General features: G+C 46.7%; 1 protein-coding gene across 10 annotated transcripts in view; it reads right to left on the minus strand.

The window, feature by feature from the left end:
• The window catches only part of PAX2 (paired box 2), a 147,747-nt gene that overhangs the window by 33,095 nt on the left and 96,669 nt on the right, over window positions 1-17,983 (minus strand). For all 10 annotated transcript variants that reach the window (XM_081005588.1, XM_081005590.1, XM_081005591.1 and 7 more), the window contains 2 exons: window positions 3,884-4,059; window positions 28-154 (listed from right to left, as the gene is read on the minus strand). In XM_081005588.1, coding sequence (XP_080861714.1) covers window positions 28-154; window positions 3,884-4,059 — 303 coding nt within the window. The remainder of the gene's footprint in view (window positions 1-27; window positions 155-3,883; window positions 4,060-17,983) is intronic.

Consider the following 17,983-nt stretch of genomic DNA (forward strand, 5'->3'; position numbering starts at 1 on the left):
ACTCCGGCCTCTGCGCTCGTAACTTACCAGTCACTACAGGGTATGTCTGGGGTCCTGACACGTTGTTCCCCAGGTCTGGGTTAGCAGAGCTGGATAGACTTGACTTGACTTCATCAAGACCAGGGGTCAGAGCTGGGAGGGAGTACTCATTACCCTAGGGAAGAGAGAAAAGAAAGCTCTCTATTGATGGGCTGGAAGGAAGGGAACAGTGGGCAGATGGGAGGAGGGGGTGACAGTTAGGAAGAGGTGCAACGCGGTCCCTGCACAGATGGGAGCAAAGAAGGAGGGCACAAAGCAGAGGAAGGGCAAGCTCTGGCCAGCACCCCCCACAAGCCCACCTCCTTTTGCCTATGAATTTCCTTTTCCCTTATTGGCCAGATTCTATTGGGTTTCCCCAGCAGATGCTACAAGATGGAGGTTTGGCTGGGAGAACTCCCTTCATTCTTTGAAAGGCAGATTCAGAAAACTTGACTGTTCTTGCCACAGAGTGTGGAAAAAGGTTCTGCTAGGGGCAGAAAATGTCCTCTGGGGTGTTTGCATTGTGAGGAAGGGTGGGATTTGCTTGCTGATCAGCTCGTCCCCACAGCCATTCTTGGGCGCTCTCTCTCTCTCTCTCTCTCTCTCTCTCTCTCTCTCTCTCTCTCTCTTATTTTTTTATTTATTTTAAAAGAGCTTCCTTTCTTGCTTCCCCCAACCCTTGTGCATTGGGGTATGAAATTGGGGTGGGGGCAGGCCACATGGCTAACAGAAGGGTGGGAGGGGGAAAACTCATTGCATTTGAAAAGGGTGTCCTGTCCAAAAGGCACTGGTAATTGCCTTTTTATTGTGGCAGCCTCCAAACCAGACACGGGAACCGGAGAGACTACAGGAGGGAAAAAAAAGCAGGAAAAGTTGTTCTGATTAATATTACGTTAAATTAAAACTGATTTTCTGCTCTTTTTGCTTTGTTTTTTCCCTGTCCCCGCTTTCCATGCCAGCTCCCAGAGAGCTGCCCTCCTCCTGCCGCCCTCCCTGGCCAGCCGCGATTGCCTAGTCATTTCCAATTCCTTCTTGTATTGATCTTCCTGTAGAAATCAGTTTTGTAATTAGCTGCAAATTAGGCTTTCTGCTGGGGGTGAGGCTGCCCCCTGATTTATCACTGGAGTAATTCGCTGTGATCGGAGAGAAATTAAAATGAACTCAATTAGGCTTTGGATTTGCTTTATGGGCCCCATTCAGAGTTTCTGGGGGAAGAATGACTGTGCTGGTGTTTAATAGTCTAATGAAAGTAAATAAAGGTTATTCATTGTAATAAACTCAGGGACTCGGGGATAGCAGGAGCCTAAAGCCAAGCTCTCCTTCACTTTCCATTGTTGGTTTACCGCTTGGGGTGATTTAAAAAAGACTTTTGATCTTTGTGTTAAAGACAAACCACTTGGGGGATAAAAGGCAAGCCTGGGGGAGGCAGGTAAAGATGAAGGAGGGGCAGGGCTTTCCAAAGCAGCGCTTGGGCTTGGCATCAAGCAAAGGGAAAAACGCTCCATTCATTCTGGATAAGTCCTTAGCTTCTGCTGGCTGGGCTGAACTGAAAGAGGAGGACTTCCTGCTGAACTATATCAAATCTGAGTCCTCACAAGTTGCGTCCTGTCTCTGACAAGTGCACAACCACCAACACCATCAGTTGGATGGCATGAGGAAGCTCTGTTTGGCCGTTAGGAAACTCAAAAGAAGAATTCTCTGTAAACTGAAGGGTCTGTTAAATCAAAGGTGAGCATTTTAGTCAGAGACTCGGCTTCCTCAACCCTTCTTGCCTAAAGTTTGACATTATTATTTTTCAAAACAACAACAACATCTCTCGTTTTTGCAACCCAACCGTCCTGTATTACTATGCACAGGAACAGAACGAGAATTTACAGGTCTTCTGATAACTGTTCTACAATATTAAAATAGAACTTTGAAGCCCATTTTTTCTTTCCTAGGAGGATAAAAATAAAATAATGCTACAGATTGCATCATGATTTTACAATAAATGTTTCATCTATTCATTATTTATTGTGTGTGTGTGTGTGTGTGTGTGTGAGAGAGAGAGAGAGAGAGAGAGAGAGAACTTCCCAGGAAATACTTATTGAAGGGTGGTATATAAATCAATTAAATTTTTTTTTTTAAAAACCCACTCAAAGGACTAGCCTTTTAGAAAATATCTATCTAAAGCTCTGTGCAAGAGATACTGTTTTTACACTCAGCTGTGACATCTCCTATTGGAGTTCCTACTTGGGGAAGGGAATTAACTGTCTGTGACCTTAATGAGAACAAAAATTACACTGATGTCTTATAGGTAATGTGCACAGAATCTGGTCAACTGAATCTTCCAAAGTAGCTTTCGTTTGTGTATCCCAGATGGAAAAATATAGACTGCTGCCGTCTTTAGGACACAACTGTTGAGCACAAACAAGAGTGCATGTGTACACGATCAAATAACCAAAGGGAAGGAGTGTGTGTTCACACAAATGCCTAAATGGTGTGTTTGAGTGGCTGCGATTGTCTGAAGAGCGTTGCAGGAAGTGTGCAGTTACCCAAAGTGATGTAAGCGTGGATGTGAGTTATAGCCTGCCTTCAACATTATCATCCAAGGTGCCTCAAGGTGTACAAACAATACTATCGGAAAGCAGTATGTGTGTCTGTTTCCAAAAGGAGGCATGGAAAGAACCGATCTATTGGGGGGGAGGGGAGCTACAGAAGACACAAGACTTCTCTAGAAAATGTGCCTGCAAGCTAGTATTTCTGCATCACATTTCAATGTACCTTAAAGCACAAAGTGGGCACACCAGCACCTTTCAAAAGTAAGTTGGAAATGTGCTTTCTGTGTGCTTGGGTGTGTGAGCATGCAGGCAGATTTTGCACAAGTGTGTGGTGCATAGCTGTCAACCGTCCCTTATTTGGCGGGAAAGTCCCTTATCCCAGCGCTGTGTCCCGCTGCTGTCCCTTATTGATGATGTCCCTTAAATTTCCCGGGTTTCAAAGGAAGCAGCTCCTCTCCCTCCCTCCCTGCCGGCCAGGGAGGAGGGAGGCTCCAATTGTGTTGCTTGGCTGCGTTGCTCACCCAATAAGGAGTCTAAGAACGACTGGGGGGTGGAACTTGCATGCCTTGTGCCGATCAAATCGGCCGTGTTGCCTGGGGACTCGCCTTTGCTCAGCGCTTCCCAGTGAAGAGGTGACAGTGGTTTCCTTGCTGTATCCCCTTTGCTGGGTTGCTGCGCTGTGGGAACCACAGCTTGAGGCTTTGTTTGGCTGCTGGCTGGGCTTTCTGCCTTTGGCTAGGAGGGGCTCAGAAGTTGAACATAGCTGTGCTCTGAAAATCCCTTATTTTGGCTGCTGATCCCTTATTTTTGAGGCTGCTGGTCCCTTATTTTCAAATCTGTAAGTTGACAGCTATGGTGTGGTGACAACTGGGGAAGCAAACGATGCGTGCATGCCATGGACTCAAATGAGTTTTTTGTCTGCCTGTCGTTCTTTCGAGACAGATGCAGATATGACCCACTTTAAAAGAGTGTGGGGACTCACAAAGAAAAGTATGCCAAGGGGGAGGGTGGGCATGTGAAAATGGATGCATCATTTACACCACAAACTCATGTTGGTTTCATGCCAATTTAACTGTCATGGCTTCCCCCACAGAATTCTGGGAAATGTAGTGCTGGGAGGGCATGAGAGCCCTGTTGAAAGGCTGCCCCTCCTCACGCAGCTACAGTTCCCTGGGGGGGGGAGGGGTGATTAGGAAACCAATTCGAGGTCTGTAAATGCAGAGTAAGGCAAGTACAAGAAGTAAGGTGGAGTGAAACAGCTTCTGCAGCTGCATGTATCCCAAATGCTTCTCTCCCCCGCCCCCCCGCCCAAGCTGGGTCCACACCTGCTCAGATTTGATGTGCTCTGATGCCTGAAAGACATCAGGGTAAGAAGGACGCTCGAAGACCCGATCTAAAGCTTCCAGCTGCTGCTGCGTGAAAGTGTCGGCGCGAAGGTGCTTCCGCAAACTATCCACACTGCTCTGGGAATCGCCGTTGGGGACTGAGCCCTCGGATACTTCTGCGAGACACAGGAAGAGATAACAGGGCATTAGTGAGGGTCGTCTCTCTCTTGCCAAAAGCACCCAATGTCTCCTTCTCAATTCTCTGGGCAAGAGGGTCTGGGAACCTGGCGACGTTCGCTCCAGATCCCGGGCCCGTCTCCCAAGTGTCTTTTGTGCGAGCTGTCCACCCCTTTTAGAGGACAACATCGAGGCTTCAGAACCAAGCCCAGTCTGCACAAACTTGTACTCTGTGGTAGAGATGGTGTTTCACTTGCTGTTGGGGGCTGTTTGCATCAGCCTGGTGCAATCTGGGCTGTGGAGAATTAGGCTTAGTTCCTTAGTCTGATTATTCCTACCCTTACTATATATAATCACCCAATCTACATACCATGTAGCAAAAAAGAAAGAAAGAAAGTGGGTGGTGGGTGAGGGGAGAGTATAGGACACCTGCTCATACAGGATACAAACAGTTTGTACCTCTTTACAGAAAGGGGTGGCCTTTCAGAGCAATGCTCTCCAGTGCCCTAGCATAAGGGCAGCTTCTTTACAATATTCCAAATGCATATAATCACTTAATGAGCCACATTCTGAAAGCAACAAAAAACCATGCACTCAAGGCTGCTGGCGCGATTCCCCCACCTCAACCCACATGTCTGCAGTCCTGTTAGTCTACACATCTTTCTCTCTCTGTCTGTGACACAAATAGAGACACACACACACTTTGCGTCAGATCAAATTCTCTGGGCAGAGCACACCAAGCCGGGCACTACCTCCTGAACACAAAAGCTCCACTTTACTATGCCCCGGGGCAGAAATTCTCTGTTTCTTAATCCTACTTGTATGTGCACTCTGTCAGGCTAAGGTCTCGAGTTGCTGTTCATATACCACCTTTGACCTACACTAGACAAATTTGATAGAAAACAGCTTCGTATTACGTGTATGCAACCATATTTAGAATTTTTTTGGGGTAGATTTGCATTGCCCATTGCATAACGAGATCTCAAAACAAGCCCCAACATCATTGCCACGAGGTAAACAGGCCACTAAATAATTACATTTGATTCGTTATTGAGGAATCGCCCATCCCCTTCCCACGTCAGGCTCTGTCTATTGCAATCCTCACCAACTTCTGCATCCGGTTACCAGGCACGGAAGGGTGCGATTTTGTGCGTGCCTCCCTACGCAGGGAATAATCTGGAACCTCAGACAGCATCCCCCTCCAATTCCAAGTTGGCTTGCACTTGCAGAGATACAACATCAAAAGCCTAGTGATGAATCGCCGTTCAGATTTCAAGTTGTCGTTAACGACAGCTTTGTTGGACAGATACGGAGGGTCTGTGAGGGTGTTGCGGACTTTGCACTGTTCTCTTCCTCCCTGTGACAACCAGGGGGGTCTCCAACAACATCTCTTCAGCAGCCAAACTATAGAGACTATAGTTTTGTCTCTTGGCTTCCTACCTCAAGAAGCCTGCAGTCCAAAGCTTGTTTCTCCATTGTGGCCTACGGTAGTGGCCACTTCCCTCCTGACTGTTATACATGTCAGTTTATATGTGATTATACAATATGATATAATCAATACTGCATTATATACAGTAACCTAATACAATATCACTTGTAAGACCATGGACAATATTACATATTGATTAGTGCAAGCTTGCAGCCTCCTGCTTCCCCACCCTCCCCGACATTCTCATTCAGTGTGGGGGTTGGGGAAGAAGCTGGAGCTAAACTACCTTTCCTCATCTCATTTCCATAGAGTGGGCTTTAGGAATCACTGACACCCCCCCCCCCAAAAAACGCTCAAAATCCATGGGTTCCACTCATGCCTTTATTCAGTTGTAGACTTCACAGCAGGAGGGTCGGCGGAAGGAATAACGGGCACAAACCAGTCAAAAACAAGCCCTTCTAAGTCCCAGTGATTGAAATGGGAGACATGCAAGCATATGTTTAACGCTGCCATCCTTAATTTGTTTCTAGATTTGCGCCTAAGATCAGAGTTTGTACTTTGGGATGGCTCAGCAACACCATCAAGAAGCTAGGGAAACATAGGTCCTCAGAAAAGTTTCAAAGAAAGGTGTATTTTTTTTACCTTTTATGCAGCTCAGTGGGCCATGAAACAGTATATGAAAAAAGTCTGAAATGTATCTGTAGGTAGGGACAGGCATCGGACCCTGTGAGGATATTGGGCTAGGACCCTGGTCCAGCAGGGCTGTTCTTATGTTAACGCTTTTAAAAACCTAGACTGGCACATGGTGACTACTAGGCAACTACAGGCATAAATCACTAAGTCATTTCTGGGTAAATATAATATACCTTTTTTTTGGTCTAGCTTAAGGAAAATGGCTGATTCTAGGCTGTTGCATGACTTCTGGTGACAGGTGCCGCAGTGGGCAAGCGAAAGGAGAAAGGAGCCTGAAGACAAAGAGTCTCTGGGATGCAGATACACAGGGCTTTCCACACTTCCTCTTCTCCTGCTGCTCCCCCCCCCCACCAAACCAGCAGGGGAAACTGCTCTTTAGTGCTCAATCGGAGCAAAGGGCAATTCAGATTTCCCCTGGACTGCCAGTTGTTCCGATCTAGCACTAAAGAGTGGGTTTTCCCTTGGAAAGGACTGGGGCAAGCGCAGAGGCAGCATCTTGCGTCCAGGATTGGGGGTGGGGGCAGCACATGTTGTGCATGTGTGGCGTCATACGTGTGGCACCAAATTGTCAGGAGGAGGCCAAGCGCTGAGCCCAGAAAGAGCCAACCATTGAACCGTGTTGCCTTTGGCCTCCTCCTCCTCCTCCTCCTTCTCAACATCACAGGGGCCTTGCCAGAAAACACTGAGGGGGCTGAAGACCCCTCTGCCCCTAGGAGTTGGTGCACTTAGACAAGCAGATAACCGATCGGACCCATGCTTTCTAGGCATGCCACAAGAAGAAATTCAGACGATCCCACAGTGTCAGAGGCATTGAGGCACCACCCAGGTGCCTCAATGCCCAAGCCTCTCCTAACCCGAAGGAAAAGCAAGGGGAGGAATGCGGACGATGCTCTAAAAATGAATTAGGCGGCAGTCGAGGAGGAGGAGTGGGAGGGTGGCAATGACAGTTATTGGACAAGCATGAATTTCGCTCCACCTAATCTATACAATGGGCAGAAATAATCTATATAACATTTCAGGTTCAAAAGTCTGTTTGACATTCTGCCTTCTCTTCCCATACATCACACTGCTTTGCCAGAATAGACTATCTGAAAGCCGTGTTTGGGGGTTTTTCCCCTCCTCGCCACACACATGCAGGCCAGAAAAAGCCCGGATGACTGCCATGTGAAACAGCGCACTGGAAAGTCACCAGTTTTGGTCCAAAATCTTCAAGCCCCCTTCCTCTCTCTCTAGAGGACTAAATACAAACGGACAAATCAATGTATTCAAATGCGTACCTCGCCACCACCCTGTGAGCCAGGAGTAGCTTACATTTATTGAACGGCCTCCACTGTGCGATTGTGGGAGACAGGAGGAGATAAAAAGGCAGGAGGGTTATCAGGGAGCGGAGAGAAGGGCACATCCTAGCACCTCTTCAGGCAAGATCAACATGGGAAGCTGAGGAGGACAGCAGGCGTGAAAGAGCAAAGGCCACATTGGGATAGGGAGGAAGCAGTGCCGGATTTAAAGGTAAAGGGACCCCTGACCATTAGGTCCAGTCGTGGCCGACTCTGGGGTTGCGGCGCCCATCTCGCTTTACTGGCCGAGGGAGCCGGCATACAGCTTCTGGCATGACTAAGCCGCTTCTGGCAAAGCAGAGCAGCGCACGGAAACACCGTTTACCTTCCCGCTGGAGTGGTACCTATTTATCTACTTGCACTTTGATGTGCTTTTGAACTGCTAGGTTGGCAGGAGAAAGACCAAGCAACGGGAGCTCACCCCGTCGCAGGGATTCGAACCGCCGACCTTCTGATCGGCAAGCCCTAGGCTCTGTGGTTTAACCCACAGCGCCACCCGCATCCCTAGTGCCAGATTTACGTATAAGCTAAACAAGCTATAGCTTAGGGCCCCACTCTCTTGGGGGCCCCCAAAAAATGTAAAGGAAAAAAAAACACCTGGATATACATTTCCAAAATATAAGATACAAAACAAATAAAATAAAACCTACAAACAGCAACAGTGTTTTGTAGGCTCCTGTGATGTAAGTCATGGGCCCCGCCTGCTAGCCTGCTCCCTAAAATATCACTGGTTTGCTCATTTCTATATATAGGGTGCCTACATTCTGCATCTGCAAATGGCTTTAGATACCTATTAGGTCCATAAATTACCATATAGCATAAAAAGGTAAAGGGGACCCTGACGATTAGGTCCAGTCGTGGCCGACTCGGATTGCGGTGCTCATCTTGCTTTATTGGCTGAGGGAGCTGGCGTACAGCTTCCGGGTCATGTGGCCAGCAGGACTAAGCCGTTTCTGGCGAAACCAGAGCAGCGCATGGAAACGCTGTTTACCTTCCCGCTGGAGCGGTACCTATTTATCTACTTGCACTTTGACGTGCTTTCGAACTGCTAGGTCGGCAGGAGCTGGGACCGAGCAACGGGAGCTTACCCAGTTGCGGGGATTCGAACCACCAACCTTCTGATCGGCAAGTCCTAGGCTCTGTGGTTTAACCCATAGCGCCACCTGCGCCCCTTACCATATAGCATATATTCAACACACAGAAAACAATGACAATTTGTGGTTGACAAAGGACAGCTGGACATATAAAGGGCCCCATTACCTTCAGTAGCTTAGGGCCTCATCAAACCTAAATCCAGCCCTGGGAGGAAGCTGGCAACTTGAGCACTGTTGTCCAAGGGCATCAGGTAGCAATAAACAGGGGGTGGGAATCAAGCCATCCTCTGCATGCAGGGATTTTCTCCACCCAGGAGATATTGTCAATCCATATTCCAATTAAATAGCAGACCTTAGTGCTGGTAGCATTAGCCAACATGTGTGCAATACAGTTATTTACATGTGTGCATCCCCATCCGATTGGCAACAAGGCTATTGCACCATAAATGAATGAATGCTTGTCTATCTCTGGAGGCTTCAGAATAACGCCAGCGCAAAGTGGAAAATGGCCAAGAAGCCTAATTTTAGGGCCCCCCATCACTCCTAAAGAGCCAGGTCTTTCAGGTAGCACTCATTGAATCATTCACATCAACCCTAGGTCTTGGGGTTTGATTTGTGCCTGCATTTTTAAAGGCTCCATCAATCTGTACCCCATGATCCTCCCCCTAGGCTATGGATTTGAACGTAGCAGATTTGGATGAGAGTCATCCACCCGTTTAGCTGCAGGGCCAGCTGATTGTGATGACTTTGCGATGAAAGGGGGTGAATTTGCCACCCAGACAGCACCCACATGTGGGTGACAATCACACATGCTCCAGGTATGTGCAGTCGCAGTCACCATACATGAAGATTTACAAATCGTTTACATGCTTTCCCCTAAACAACCCATATATGAAATTCAAAACATGAAGTAGGCATTGAACGGTGACTTGGGGCAAGGCTAGCAGCAATTATAAAATGGTTTTCTTTCTGTGGACCCTGTTTTGGTTGTTGTCTCATTCCTTCCTGTCTACTAAAGGTTCTGGGTAACTCAAATGGCACCAGAGATAGAGAAATAACGAACACACAAATACCTACCTACCTTTTGTTGTTGTTGTTATATTGCTCCTAAAAGCTTTGGAACCTGAGTGCTAAATCATCTCCATTCTGGGCAGCACAAACTGCGCTGTAATCTAATTAATGCAATCTGCTGCAGCCACCTTTGTATCTACAATTCCACATAGTGCATTCATGACTGTGTATGAAATGTGCATGTGTACACTGTGACTTTGTTTGCAGGAGCTGAAACCTGAGCTTTCTCAAGCCACTGTAAGCTTCTCTTTCCCTTCATTTATTCAGGGCCCTTCACATCTTGACAAATCTGTCACTCTAAATTTGCGAGAGATTATGGTGCTCTCCCTCGTACGGCGAGAGGTGATATATGATATCTGCTGCCCCTATTGATTGCCTGATCTGGTGGCAGAGGGCCGGCAAAATGAACTTGAAATGAACATCATGCCTCAACTCATTGTGCGTATAATACACTACTTAATCCCACATTTTTCAGCCGCTATGGAATTCAATTGATCAATCATGTCCCACTGATAGTTCTGTTCTGGGGGTTATTCCCACTCTGCACACAAACTTAGGACATCAAATGCGACAGGCCCCCATACAAAGAGAGAAGGAGAGAGATGGCAAGAGAGATGGAGGGAGAGGCAGCCCTACACACAATTATCTGGCTAGAAGCAAGTCTCTGGGAATCCAGTGGGGTTACTGCTGAGTAGACGAGTACAGGATTGCAGCCCCAAAGATCCAAAGATGGGTGAGAAGATGAGACAGCAAGGAAGGCACGGATGCTGTTCATATTCCACGAGAAAGGAAATTCAGGTTCTACACCAAATAAATTTTCTGCATCAGAATACTAAAATTTATATTCTGCACTGAAAATAAATGCTAACCGAGGGAAGCTGGTGCAACACTCTGCAGTTCCCACCCTCTGTTAATGGATAAAGTGCTTGAGGCAGATCTATGAGGCATGGATTCAAATGCTTGGTTAGCCATGGTTTGAGGGCAAGCTTCCTATCTGTGTGTCGGAGCTGGGAGCATGGGAAAGTTGAAAATTATGAATCCTAAGGGCCCGCAAAATGGCGAACCGTCAGATTCTGAATACTAATAAGCAGCCTTCTGTGGCACAAATCCATCCAGTTTATATCCCGCCTGACAACTGTGACAATTGAGATTCTGTAGTGTCCCAGCTGAAGGGGATCCAGCTGATCTCACAGAATAAGAGATCTCCCCAACTACTTGCCAGATTTCAAACCTTACACATTTTTTCCTTCCTCCAGTGTTTAGAGCTTCTCTAAGGGCTGAGGCCCATGGCAGGTTTGGTGTATCCAGCTGCCTTGGCCCGCTGTCTGAAACAGCAGAAAAGACCCCTGGCGTATCAACGTTCTGGGGTCTACAACTGGCCCCAGTTCTGTTCCAGGCCTACCAGACGGTAACCAGGCATATTCTGTGGCCAAGATCCTCACTATGTTGCACTTCATGGAACGCATGAAGGTAAAGCAGCAGCAATTCTGGCAAATGTCAAATCAGCATGGCACTACTCAATTCCGGACTTAAAAATGGAAAGCGTAAAGCTGGTGGTCAACAAAACAGACTTAAAGACTCTCTCAAAGCAAATCTTTTAAAAATGTAGTATGTTGTTGTTGTTTAGTCGTTTAGTCGTGTCTGACTCTTCGTGACCCCATGGACCAGAGCACGCCAGGCACTCCTGTCTTCCACTGCCTCCTGCAGTTTGGTCAAACTCATGCCGGTAGCTTCGAGAACACTGTCCAAACATCTTGTCCTCTGTCGTCCCCTTCTCCTTGTGCCCTCCATCTTTCCCAGCATCAGGGTCTTTTCCAGGGAGTCTTCTCTTCTCATGAGGTGGCCAAAGTATTGGAGCCTCAGCTTCAGGATCTGTCCTTCTAGTGAGCACTCAGGGCTGATTTCCTTCAGAATGGATAGGTTTGATCTTCTTGCAGTCCATGGGACTCTCAAGAGTCTCCTCCAGCACCAGAATTCAAAAGCATCAATTCTTCGGCGATCAGCCTTCTTTATGGTCCAGCTCTCACTTCCATACATCACTACTGGGAAAACCATAGCTTTAACTGTACGGACCTTTGCTGGCAAGCTGATGTCTCTGCTTTTTTTGATGCTGTCTAGAAAATGTAGTGTAAACATTGACAACTGGGAAACACTGGCCTGCAAGTGCTCCAATGGGAGAACAGCCTTTACCAAAGGTGTCATGGGCTTTGAAGATGCTCAAACTCAGGACAAAAGGGAGAAATGTGCTATGAGGAAGGCACGCTTGGCAAACCCTCAGCATGATCAATTACCACCCAGAAACCTATGTTCCCACTGTGGAAGGATGTGTGGATCCAGAATTGGCCTCCACAGTCACTTATGGACTTGTGTTTACGGAAGACAATCTTACTCGGCTACGAGTGATCGCCAAAGAAGAAGAAGAAGACCCGCCAACATTTCTCCAATGAAAGTAGGAACGTCCTATTTCATACCCTCCAACATTTCTCCAGTGAAAATAGGGACGTCCTAGGGAAAAGCGGGACATTCTGGGATCAAAAAAGAAACCGGGATGGCTTCTGTAAATCCAGGACTGTCCCTTGAAAATAGGGACACTTGAAGAGTCTGAAACCAGCATGGTTCTACATTTAAACACTCTCCCCTGGGACTAGCGCAGCCTACAGCGCTTCAAAGGGGGAGACTTGTGAGTGGAAGTGGCCTGAGGGAGATCTTCAACCAAGACAAACTGATATCACTGCTCCAAAACACTCCTTATTTTTTGAAATTAACCGGCTAATATAAGCCCCTGCTTGTCCCAAACTTTCCTTCTCCCTCTACCCCATTCTCTGTTGCTTCCCACCCCCACCGTCAAAGCTCTTTCCCCCTCAGCTGTGCTCCTGTGTCCCAAAGCAGCCAAGGCCAGTCAGCGTCTTTCCGAGATATCCCCCTTGGGGGGGGCTTTCACATCACTGCCAGTTGTTGCCGTTTCAAACTCAATTGTTCTCCTTCGTACTGAGGCAAATGGAGTCATTAATTACCTTCTATCGGCTGGGACGAGTTTAGAAAACGATCAATACACAGCGCTTGTCATTCACAGCAGCTAGCCCCAGTCTGCGCAGAAAGGCCCGGTCTCCCCCGCCCACAACACGCTTTGGGCCCAACAAGAGGCTGAACAACACCAGCGATTCAAATTCTAGGGACCCTTCCTCAAGCAAACTGTCCAAGGAGCAAGAGGGAAAGGGATTCTTGTCCCAATTTCCCACGTGACCGACTCCAGAAAACCCCCAGAAAAATAGGCTTCCCATCTATTTTTGATCAACACATAAGAAGCAGGATCGCACACAGTTCCCCTGGCACAGGTTCCTCTCCAATGCATGGCTTTCAGATTGTATGAGGCGCACCAGGCATGCATACCCTTCAACATTTCTCCAGTGAAAATAGGGACATCCTACTCCATAATCGAAGGGATGTGGGTGGCGCTCTGGGTTAAACCACAGAGTCTAGGACTTGCCAGTCAGAAGGTTGGCGGTTCGAATCCCCGCAACGGGGTGAGCTTCCGTTGCTCAGTCCCTGCTCCTGCCAACCTAGCAGTTTGAAAGCACATCAAAGTGCAAGTAGATAAATAGGTACTGCTCCGGCGGGAAGGTAAACGGTGTTTCCGTGTGCTGCTCTGGTTCACCAGAAGCGGCTTAGTTATGCTGGTCACATGACCCGGAAGCTGTACGCCGGCTCCCTTGGCCAATAAAGCGAGATGAGCACCACAACCCCAGAGTCGGTCATGACTGGACCTAATGGTCAGGGGTCCCCTTAACCTTTACCTTTTTACTCCATAATCACAATAATAATAATTTTATTAATTATACCCTGCCCATCTGATTGGGCTGCCCCAGCCACTCTGGGCAGCTTCCAACATATATAAAAACATAACAAAACATTAAACATTAAAAAAAAGCTTCCCTATACAGTGGCACCTCGGGTTACAAACGTTTCAGGTTACATACGCTTCAGGTTACAGACTCTGCTAACCCAGAAGTAGTACCTCGGGTTAAGAACTTTACCTCAGGATGAGAACAGAAATCGCGTGGTGGCGGCGCAGCGGCAGGCCCCATTAGCTAAAGTGGTACCTCAGGTTAAAAACAGTTTCAGGTTAAGAACGGACCTCCGGTTCTTAACCAGTTCTTAACCAGAGGTACCACTGTACAGGGCTGCCTTCAGATGTCTTCTAAAGATTGTATAACCACTTATCTCCTTGGCTTGGGGGTTGCATAACTTCATATCCTCCAACATTTCTCTGATGAAAATAGGGACGTCCCAAGGAAAAGCGTGACATTCCAGGATCAAATCAGAAACCAGGACGGTTTCTGAAAATCGGGGACTGTCCCTTGAAAAAAGGGACACTTGGAGGGTCTGTGAAAGGTGGGTCTACCATTTGCTGGGGGTAATCTGATTGCTGATTCAGTCAACAGGGAGGAAGCGGGGGGAAGGATTTTTCTTCCTACTCTACAGTTGTGGCTTCTTAATAATTTTTTGCCTTCTGCAAAAATGCAAGCAAAAATGTTCATCCTTTTTTTTTTTTTTTTTTTTTTTTTTGAGGATCAAATGACCTCAGAAAACCCAGGGGAGAAGACGAAACCCCCTTTGGAAACGACAAGATTGGTGCTGATGAGGATGATCCTTTGTTGGAATTATCCAACTTTTCACGAGCTTTTAAAAATTATTTTTGAAGGCACGATTTACAATGTAGACTAGAAATACTTACAGTTATGTGCCCAGGATTGAGGGTGTCATTCGCTGAGGATATAAATGTCAAATATTCCCCAAATTGGAACGCACGCCCCGCATCCACTGATAAGGATTTGATCAGCAGCTGGCAGTGCAAACCTATGCATGTCTACTTAAAAGTAAGCCCCATGGTCTTCAATGAGGCTTTTATTCCCTAGTAAGTGTTTTTAGGCTTTCTTTTGGGGGATTGGCGCATTTTCCACGGTCCGTGGATAAATAAATGCGTACTTAATGAAGCACATGAAATAATGCAAATATGAGCTTGACAAAAGGAGAGCGGCACCATGTAATGAAGTGTATAAGCATCTCAATGAAGATCGTTTGTAAATAATACGCAGACTGCCTATATGTTAAAGACTGCAGAATGAATCTGAAAACTCAGTACAAGGAGTATTTTTAAAAAGCGCCTGACGTATGGCTGGCTGGCACAAGGCAGTAAGTTGCTCAGGGCCAGAGACGGAAGTTACAGAATACCAAATGGGAGCCTACTGGCTTCCAAGATCGCCTCATCCCAATCTCGGCTGACCTGAAACACTTCACTTTTTGGCCTGCCATAGCACCACAGAAATCTGACCAGCAGTTCTCTCTGGAGAGAGAAAGGTGATGACACCTCACGGCAGTTTAAGAAGAGATAAATTTGAATTGAGTTCAACTTTTATTTCTTTAATCGGATCGCAGCTTTTTGAACTCAGAATGCCAAGTTTTGACTGAAAATCCATTGAGGCAGGTGAATTCCAATTTTGATGGAGACGTTTATGAATCTTCAGCTCAAGCCTCATCACAGCAGGGCCCGATTCTGCCGTTGCCCTACAGCTGTGGAATGATCTTCCTGACACCACCCTGGAAGAGTTCAGTCACCAATGTAAAATCATCTTTAAAAGGGTTTAGGGACTAAGATGAAGCGTTCTTACTGAAATGGATGTTTTGTTTTGTTTTTAACTTGCTAGACGATGAAGAAGAAGAAGAAGAGTTTGGATTTGATATCCCGCCTTTCACTCCCTTTAAGGAGTCTCAAAGCGGCTAACATTCTCCTTTCCCTTCCTCCCCCACAACAAACACTCTGTGAGGTGAGTGGGGCTGAGAGACTTCAAAGAAGTGTGACTGGCCCAAGGTCACCCAGCAGCTGCATGTGGAGGAGCGGAGACTCAAACCCGGTTCCCCAGATTACGAGACTACCGCTCTTAACCACTACACCACACTGGCTCTTTTGTTCCACGATGGCTGTTTTGTTCTGTTTATGAATTTTGTAGGCCCCTTCTTACGATTCTAAGAGTCTATGAAACATGGAGTCATCAGCACCACACTTGAAACAACCGATCTATCCAGACTGAAACTAATGAAACAAACGAACGAATAATAAATTCAAAACTACGTTTAGCTTGTAACATATTGGGTCATGCGAAGGACAGATAACTCTGGCTTGGTGTGTATGGGGAGGTGGGGGGGTATATTCAGTAAAGTAAGATACTGAGCAGAATACTATGCTGACAAGCCCCTCCACACCAAAAGTGATCCAACTTATTTCAGGGTTGCTTCTCTGCACACTTGCATACATTTTGTCCCGAAGCCGTAGAACAGGCCTTGCTGCCTTTCATGAATTTGGGGCACAATTCCACGTGAAAGTTCTCCCACATCAGCCTTTTTTGGTTAATACAGTCAAACCTTGGTTGTCAAACACAATCCATTCCGGAAGCCCATTCGGCTTCTGAACTGTTTGACAACCGAGGCACAGCTTCCAAATGGTTGCAGGAGCCGGCGGCTTCCGAAGGATGCAGGATGTTCAGCTTCCGAAAAACGTTCAAAAACCGGAGCATTTACTTCCTGGTTTTCAGCGTTCGGGAGCCGGAACGTTCCAAAAAGGAGGTGTCCGGGAGCTGAGGTTTGACTGTAATGTTCAAAGTTTTTTTAAAAAACAGAAGCATTTTTACTTGGTATTATAGGTCAGGACATTAATAGGCAAGATGTTAAATTGTTTTTATATGCAACAACTGCAGCAAGAGTATTGTTAGCCCAGAAATGAAAACAAGAAGAAATTCCGACAAAAGAAGAATGGCAGATGAAATTAATGGACTATGCAGAATTGGACAAAATGACAGGAAGGATTCAAAACCTGCAGGACCACAGATTTACAGAAGATCGGAAGAAGTATATGAATTATTTGAAGAGCAACGGTAATCAACAAATTACGCTAGCAGGACTACAAGAAGTTTCGTAAGGAGAAATATACAAAGTGTTACAAAGCAGAAAAAGATAGAGATATTGGTTATGAGTTTGAAATGTAATAGGGAAGATAAGAAATGCATACTGAGAGATTACATCGGAAAATTTTCAGACAGGATTGATGGAAGTCAAAATTTGAATAAGATGTAAAAGTATGTTTAATTACTGTTGAAAATGATGTTTAAAAAACTAATAAAAAATTATATAGATCTATATAAAGATAATAGTTTTATTATATGTACCCAGCCACTCTGAGCTGCTTCCAACCTCTATGAAAACATAATTAAAACCTTAAGAGCTGGTGTGCTTCCTTTCATGCCCATAAGATAGGTAAAGGGTAAAGGGACCCCTGACCATTAGGTCCAGTCGTGACCGACTCTGGGGTTGCGGTGCTCATCTCGCTTTACTGGCCGAGGGAGCCGGCGTACAGCTTCCGGGTCATGTGGCCACATTGACTAAGCCGCTTCTGGCGAACCAGAGCAGCGCACAGAAACGCCATTTACCTTCCCACCGGAGCGGTACCTATTTATCCAGTTGCACTTTGACGTGCTTTCAAACTGCTAGGTTGGCAGGATCAGGGACCGAGCAACGGGAGCTCACCCCTTCGCGGGGATTCAAATCACCGACCTTCTGATCGTCAAGTCCTAGGCTCTGTGGTTTAACCCACAGTGCCACCCGCCATCCCATAAGATACACAGTGGTATATTGCCAGCCCACAAATGAGGTGAGAGTAATGCTCCTCTGTCCCGCGCCCCACAAAGCTTTCTTTCCCAGTAGTAGCAGCAGCAGGAGAATCAGCAAAGCTGTTTGCCTTTGCCACCTGCAGTAAAAGAGGCTCACCCCCTAGGTGTCCATCAAGGTGGAGCTCTGTTGAGAGGAACAGGCATCCCCTGGGGTCAATCGCCCCGCAGGCTTTAGGGTGGAATCCTGTCTGGCTTCCCGGCCCCATTTGTGGCGGTAGGGCCAGCCTCTTGCAGCATCCATCCTCTACCAAAACAGAAGATTTCGTTAGCTTAAAGGACACAAGCGTGGCAAAAGAAAAAGAGGAGAAAAAAGGAGAAGGATGGGTGGGGAAAGGGAGAAAGAAAAAAAAGAGATTACCTTGCATGCAGTTCCTAACTATGCTTGTTTAGAGAAACTGCTTGCATTTATGAAGGCTTTGGTGCGGAAAGCTGGGTTGCAAATGACTGCATCGGAACGACAGTAAAAGCCATTAATTTCCTGTTATGTTATCCGGTGTTGGGGGCTTTATTAATTTAATTTTACACTGTCGAACAACAGCGAGCGCTGACACCACCACACTCAGAGGGCTCTCCCCCCC

This window comes from Podarcis pityusensis (assembly GCF_964106645.2).
Source record: "Podarcis pityusensis genome assembly, chromosome: 5".
In the NCBI taxonomy this organism is placed as follows: Eukaryota; Metazoa; Chordata; class Lepidosauria; order Squamata; family Lacertidae; genus Podarcis; species Podarcis pityusensis.